This window comes from Pseudorca crassidens, chromosome 3 (genome assembly GCF_039906515.1).
Source record: "Pseudorca crassidens isolate mPseCra1 chromosome 3, mPseCra1.hap1, whole genome shotgun sequence".
Taxonomy (NCBI): Eukaryota; Metazoa; Chordata; class Mammalia; order Artiodactyla; family Delphinidae; genus Pseudorca; species Pseudorca crassidens.
In genome coordinates this window covers 132755034-132762816 of record NC_090298.1, presented here as the reverse complement: position 1 = coordinate 132762816, position 7783 = coordinate 132755034, and the positions used below count along the sequence as shown (strand labels likewise).

The following is a 7783-nucleotide window of genomic DNA, read 5'->3' as shown; positions in this document are numbered from 1 at the left end:
ATCAGACTTTTAAACTTTGGAAAGAGAGAATAAATTTTCAGAAAGTCTTTAAGAAAAGTCAGAAAATGAATTTGGAATGATATTTTGTATTTGGGTTCTCAAATTCTAAAATTTAAAGTATTATTTATTTTTGGGCAAGTAGTGTATGAGATAGAATAAAATCTGAAATGTATAGAAGAGAATGCCCTGGGAAGCTAAGTCCCCATCCCACCATTTCCTTCATCCAGTAAGTTTGCTCCTGGTACTGGTTTCCTGTGCATATTTTCACATACACACACACACACACACACACACACACAAACACACATTTTTAAAATTTTTATTAAAAAATACATGGCATGCCTTATACGCTCTTTGCAACTTGCTTTTTTTACTTACTGATGTTTATTGAAAATTGTTCAACGTCCGTATACATAATAGTTGCCTCAGTCAAAACATGTCTGGTGGCTGATCACTTTTCACTACTTCCACTGCTTCCACACACATCTTCATCTCTTGCAGGAGCTACGCAGTCTCCGTTTCCATCCCTATTACACCTCTATGATCTCTTTGCAACATGGTGGCCAGAATGATTCTCCATATATGTAGGTCAGATCATCTCCCATTTAGAGCAGAGCTAAACACCTCACAATGTCCTACAAGGTCCTTCACACATGATCTGCTTCCCTACCATCACCACAGTTGCTTCTTGGCCTCAACTCCAATCTCTCTCCCTCACTCCACTCTTGTCACTGTGGCCCCCTTGGTGTTCCTCTAACATATCAGGCACACTCCCACCTCAGGACTCCCACCCTTTGCTATTCCCTCTGACAAGAGGCTACTCGCCAGACATCTGCATGGCTTCCTCCCTGACCTCCTTGAGGTCTTTGCTTAAAAGTGGCTTCTCACTGAGCCTTCCTTGACCACCACCTCCAGCTCCTTCTCTCATGCACACACTCCCATCCCATTTGCCTACTTTATCTTTCTCCACAGCATCGGACATACCATATATTTTACTCATCTACATATAAGCTCCATGAAAGTGAGGATATTTGTTTCTTTTGTCCACTGCTGCATTCCTAGCACCTAGAACAGGGCCTGGCACAAAGTAGGTACCTAATAATATTAATTAAAAGAATTGATGAATTTATGCTGCATAGTACTTGTATATTTGTGTTCTACTTGTGTGACCCAGTGTGGTATAGTTTAACCATTGCCATATTTGGGGACTTATATATGCTTTTGGTACCTTTTGACATTGATAAATTTGCCTAACTTCCCTGAGCCTTGATTTTCTCCCCTATAAAATGGGAATAGTAGTTGTACCTACGTTTTATAGCATTGTTTGGGAATTACATTTTTAAAAGAATGTAAAGTGTTTAGCACTATGCCTGATTTATAGTAAGTTATTTATAATATAATTATGATTTCTCTCATTAATCATTCATCAGAAATGGACTTACGAGAAGAAGAGATGATTGAGTATATAAAAACTTCTTGTTTAAAAACCCAATAGTGCTAACTTTTAGTGATTATCTCCTTACAATAGAATATAAGCCACTTTGTTCTTTTTTTGGAGAAATCATTTAACATCTTCAGAAAAAAAATTTTAGCTCTTCAGATGTAGGGACCTTTATCTCTGCATTTTCCATTTTCTAGCTGGTCCTGAAAATAGTGCCTGCTCAATAAATTTTGTTGACTAAACAAATGGAAGAATGAATCTCAGTGGGTATAAGCAAGTTCATATTTACTGAAAAGCTGCAATTTGCCAGGTACTGCAGTAGGCACTAGGGATATAAAAAAGAACATTTGGGGGGTGAAGTTTATTTCAATACCTTCACATAGTAATCATTGAGTTTGGGAGATGTATTTTTACCTCAAAAGTAGTCTTCTAACTGGGGGAGGGCGAATTTGGATTCATCACCTTGTGCAAAGTACAAAAACTCCAGAAAGGCATCTTTGCCGTAATTTCTCTGAAGAGCTTTTCAAAGAAACAGAACATCAATGGTTTATCAGGTAGACATCAAGAGTGAAGAAGCAGGCAGACCAATATGGGAAATCCTATGGTGATTCAAGACTTTAGTGATTTCCTGGGGTCCCCACGTATCTTGCTAACCATGAGTGATTCTATATTTGGTGCAGAATGAGAGTACGATGGTGAGCCATGCAGCTTGAGACAGAGAAAAAGCCTGACCTGAAGTGCAAGACTGGGGATAGAATCCATCCAGTGCTACGTTCTGCCCCTGCCTCAGTTCCTCACCATAAAATTATGGTTTTAAAAACTAGCTTCCTTTACAAGAATATACAATGGGAAAAAGACAGTCTCTTCAGCAAGTGGTGTTGGGAAAGTTGGACAGCTGCATGTAAATGAGTGAAGTTAGAACACACCCTCTCACCATATACAAAAATGAACTCAAAATGGCTTAAAGACTTAAATATAAGACATGACACCACAAAACTCCTAGAAGAGAACATAGACAAAACATTCTCTGACTTAAATCATACCAATGTTTTCTTAGGTCAGTCTCCCAAGGCAATAGAAATAAAAGCAAAAATAAACAAATGGGACCTGATCAAACTTGTAAGCTTTTGCATGGCAAAGAAAACCATAAACAAAACAAAAATACAACCTGTGGAATAGGAGAACATATTTGCAAATGATACAACTGAGAAGAGCTTAATTTCCAAAATATACAAATGGCTCATACAGCTCAACAATAGAAAACAACCCAATCAAAAGATGGGCATAAGAACTAAATAGACATTACTCCAAAGAAGACATACAGATGGGCAATAGGCAAGTGAAAAGATGCTCAACATCGCTAATTATTAGAGAAACGCAAATCAGAATTACAGTGAGGTATCGCCTCACACCAGTCAGAATGGCCATCATTAAAAAGTTTACAAATAACAAACGCTGGAGAGGGTATGGAGAAAAGGGAACCCTCCTACACTGTTGGAAATTAAATCGGTACAGCCACTGTGGGAAACAGTGTGGAGGTTCCTCAAAAAACTCAAAATAGAATTGCCATATGATCCAGCAATCCCACTCCTCTCCTGGGCATACATCTGAACAAAACTATAGTTCAAAAAGACACATGCACCCCTATGTCATAGCAGCACTATTCACAATAGCTAAGACATGGAAACAACCTAAATGTCCCTCAACAGATGAAGGGATATAGATAGAAGATGTGGTACGTATATAAAATGGAGTACTACTCAGCCATAAAAGGAATGGAATAATGCCATTTGCAGCAACATGGATGGACCTAGAGATTATCACACTAAGTGAAGTACATCAGAAAGAGAAAGATAAATACCGTATGATATCACATTTGTGGAATCTAAAATATGACACAAATGAACTTATCTACGAAACAAAGAGACTCACAGACATAGAGAACAGACTTGTGCTTGCCAAGGGGGTGGTAGGGGAGGGATGGATTGGGAGTTTGGGGTTAGCAGATGCAGATTATTATATATAGGATGGATAAACCACAAAGTCCTACCATATAACACAGGGAACTATATTCAATATCCTGTGATAAACCATAATGGAAAAGAATATGACAAAGAATATATATATATATACATAAAACGGAATCAGAAATTAACAGAAGAAATTAACACAACATTGTAAATCAACTATACTTAAATAAAAAAGAAGAAGGAAAAGAGAAAAAATAGAAGCCAAGGTTGGGTTACCTTTGTGGGGAGGGAGCATGCAGAAGAGGGGCTGGCAGGGTTCTATTTCTTGCTCTGGGTAGCAGCTACAGGGGTGTTCACTTTCTTGTTACTCATTAATCTATATATTTATGGTTTGTGCACTTTCATGAATGTGTGTTATATTTCACAATAAAAACAGTTTCTAAAACTGTAAATATATATATATATGTATATGTGTATATATATATATATATATATATATATATATATATATATATATGTTAGCTTCCTTGAAATGAGAAAATGGGTGAGAAAATTCTCCATACCCTGGAAACAACAGTACCAATGGGACTCTGACAGGTAACACTCTTTCTAAGTTCCTGCCAGCACTGTGCTATATACGCTGGGGGCACAGAGAACAGCAATCCCAATAGGATGCCTGCCCTTAGCAAGTACACAGTCCACTTCCAGGATTTTATCCCCAGGGCATCATTCAGCAGAAGCACGAAGATGATCCCTGCAGGGAGATTTGTAACAACAAGACTGGAAACCACCCAGATATTTACAAAAGCAGGATGGTTTTCTCAACATTTTGATTAGAAAGACTATCCAGCCTACACACACCTATACCCTGGCAGGGTCAGCCTGTTCCCTATGGATGTGGTGGTTGGTTTAGCAGGGAGGCTGGTGAGCCTGCCCCGAGTGGGTGGGGGTTTGGAGGCTCAACAAAGGGGTGTGTGATGGTGATGGGTCACAAAGGACTGTGCAGGGTAAATGAGGTCGGGTCAAGAGACTTAGGCAGAGCCCTGCAGGAAGGTGGCCAGTTGCCTTCGTTCCCTGTCTCTCAGAGACTCGATTTGTGGCTGGTGGCCGCTGTCTCAAATGAATAGAACCATGAGCAGTGAGCATTTGTTACCTCATTACACGGCCAACAGCTACCGTTCAGTAGGCGTGTTCTGTACCTCCATGGGGGACCTGCAACGACAACTGTACAAGGGAGGAGAGTATGACATTTTCAAGTATGCTCCCATGTTTGAGAGCGACTTTATACAGATCAGCAAGAAAGGAGAGGTGATTGACCTACACAACCACGTCCAAATGGTGACTGTGGGCATCGCATCTACCAGCCCCCTCCTCTCACTACCTGACGTCATGCTGCTGGCCCGGCCAACAAAAGCCTGTGAAGAGCATGTCCGATACGCCCAGATCACCAAGAGAAGAGGTCGCGAGCCCGTGAAGACCCTAGAGCTTACCAGGCTGCTTCCCTTGAAGTTTGTCAAGATCTCCATCCATGACTGTGAGAAGCAGCGGTTGCGCCTGAAGCTTGCCACCGGCCGTACTTTTTATCTGCAGCTGTGCCCCTCTTCCGATGCTCGAGAAGACCTCTTTTTCTATTGGGTAAAGCTTGTCTATCTCCTGAGACCACCGGTAGAGAGTTGCAGCAGTACCCCGACGCTCCAAACTGGAGATTCAGCGACTATAGAGGATCCCAAAATCCTAGTGGTAAGTACCTACAGAGACTCAAGAACACAGGGCAGGGTGCTTTGGGAGAGCAGGGCAAAGCTGGTCCTTCATGGCCTTTGGTGCTCTCTGAGACTCACCTGGGAAATACCTTCCATTGTTGAGAAGGGTCAGGGACAAATGAGCCATCACTATGGGATTCACCACACTGGAGAGGTTCCAAGTGCTTCTCCACACTGTCCCACAAGGCCGAATTTCAGAGAGACCTTAGGTATCATATCAGCTGCACTGCTCTCATCCCCAGGGCTGTAATCCCTTCTACAGCATCCTGATTGTCCGGTCTCTTCTTGAACACTTACCCTAGCCCAGGTAGTCTCATCAGTTGTGGAACATCATTCACAGTTAGGAAGTCCTTCCTTCATTCTGTCTCCCCGTGACTCTGACATGCTGATTAAAATCAGCCCAACCCGTGTAGTCACCAAAATGTAGAAGGTGTGCATCCCTTGACCCAGGAACCCCGCTTCTAGGAATCTGTCCTGCAGAGAGAGAAGCACAAGGGTATAAAATTAAAGTGTATATCGTGGAGAATTGTATCAGTGCTTTCCCTGGCCCTGGGATTGTTCAAGCAAAATGGAGTGGCCGTTTGACAGGGGTGCAGTAGATGGGATCTTGCATCCAATGGGAGCTTAGATTTGGTGATTTCAAAGGTTATTCTGCGTATAAGCCCTTGAGTTGCTCAGCTCCAGGATGAGAGAGGAGCGGACAGTTCTGATCTCACTTTCTGTCATCTCTATCTTATCTGTTTCTCCTCCCCTTGGCTCAGGCCACAGAGCTCCACAGAGAAAGGGATCAGGATGAGGCTGGGCTTCACAAGCTTCGTGACGTGTCTGGAGCCATGTGTCGTGATTATGTTGGGGGAGAGGGAATCCATCATGCCCCCCATGGCTCAACTGCAGCCGTGAAAAGTGCCGAAGGATCAGCTGCAGAGAAGACCACGGGCCAGGTCGCAGCAGAGACAGCATCAAGCCCTGGCGGAGGAGTGGCAGTCTCGGGGGTGGGAGCAGGCCCTGCAGGAGGTGCTGTGAGCTTGGCAGCAGCCAAGAGCACAGGCACCAGCCAGGTGAGCAAGGCCCTGGCGAGAGCCACCATCAGGGATCCAGGAGAAAGCAGATCCGGCGAGGCCATTGCAGGTGCTGCCAGCACATCCTCGACGGGGGCAGATAGTCCAGAGAGCAGCATGAGCGTGGTGTTTGCAGGTGCAGCCACGAGCAACAAGCCTGCTGCTGGAAGAGCTGAAGGGCAGGTCGCAGCCCCCCTGGTCTCCACCTTGCAGAGCGAAGACTACATGTCTAAACGAGATGGAAGCCAGAAGATCTCCCCCCGCCCCAGGGATGAAGCCTGGAAGGAAAAAAAGAAAAGAAGGGAAAAGGACAAGTCTTCATCTAGGAAAAGTTTCCATCACCGCAGGACAGGTGAAAGTCACCGCAGGACAGGAAGGGACAAGACCCAGAAATCATCCTCCCCCTGGTCCTCATCCAGCCATGGAAACTCAGAAGTTGACAAAAAAGAAAAAGGGCACAGTGGCACCAGGGGCAGAAGACACAGCTCTCAAAGGAGTGGCCGCCACAGCTCCTCTGCCAAGAGCCGGTCCGCCACCAGTTCAGGGACTCCAAGTAAGAAATCCAGTAAGATCTACTCGTTTTTCAGGAGCTTGAGAGTCATTCCTGGTTCAAAAACAACGGTCACACATGACAGAGAGGTAGACTTCGTGGCTAAGACGGTAGAGGAGCGCAACATAGAGGCCAAGGTGGAGAAAGCCCCAGCTGGCCGGGATCTGGAGATCAGTGGAACCATGACATCAGAGCCGATGGAGACCATCGTTATTGAAACCCAATCCATTTAAATAGAAGCCAGGGCAGGAAGCTTTCCATGGAGACCCAGCTTCAGGGAAGGATCCCTAGAGAGGCAATTCCTGCTTTCTTTAATAAAGGAAACCATACAACTCCAAAAGAAATGCTATCTTCTGTTTTCTGTGTCCCCTCACCTGGTAGTGACTTCACAGTGACTTCTGTGATGTGAATTGTGCTTCAGCCTGAGACCCTAGCCTCCAGTCGAGCAGGACCCCCACCTCCCACCCACGCCCAGCAGAGCCAGCATTAGAGCTCTGCCTTGCCTCCACCTCTTTCTGCCTTTGTTTTCCCCAAGACTATGGCTGCAAGTCACAGACTACGGGCTGGGAAGCATCACCACCAGCACGTCCCCAAGCCCTTCCTTTTCTCCCTGAAGGTCCCTGAACATGGTCATTCAGTCCAGTCCATAGACTAAGTGACGACAGCACTCATGTCTCCTCTAGGGATAATCAGGGAAGAAAAGAAGGGGTGCCTCAGCATTTGTAGGCAATCAGAATAGTGAAGTTTATCATCTTGATCAGGACTGACAGCCTGAGGGTCAAATCTTGCCAACTGCCTGGTTTTATGAATAAAGTTTTATTGGGCATAGCTACAGTCATTTATTTAAATATTGTCTAAGGCTGCTTTCACATGAAAATGACAGATTTGAGTAGCTGTATCAGAAACCACATGGCCTGCAAAGTCTAAAATATTTATTTTCTGTCACTTGGCAGAAAAGTTTTGCCCACCTGATTTTAATCTTAAAATTCTTCTTCCTCCTGGGT

The 7783-nt window shown here is 44.1% G+C and overlaps 1 protein-coding gene across 1 annotated transcript; it reads left to right on the top strand.

The window, feature by feature from the left end:
• The first annotated feature begins 4530 nt into the window (after nt 1-4530).
• On the top strand, nt 4531-7200 carry GARIN3 (golgi associated RAB2 interactor family member 3). The gene is made up of 2 exons (XM_067730136.1): nt 4531-5151; nt 5933-7200. Exons 1-2 carry the CDS (start codon nt 4531-4533, stop codon nt 7010-7012), a joined length of 1701 nt encoding a protein of 566 aa, XP_067586237.1. The 3' UTR covers nt 7013-7200.
• Nucleotides 7201-7783: the final 583 nt, after the last annotated feature.

What these genes read in the sequence shown, in the direction of transcription:
- GARIN3 (XM_067730136.1), top strand. Translation starts at nt 4,531, where the DNA reads ATGAATAGAACCATGAGCAGTGAGCATTTGTTACCTCATTACACGGCC. An exon ending in AGGATCCCAAAATCCTAGTG is followed by an intron (nt 5,152 to 5,932) that starts GTAAGTACCTAC and finishes CCCTTGGCTCAG; the next exon opens with GCCACAGAGCTCCACAGAGA.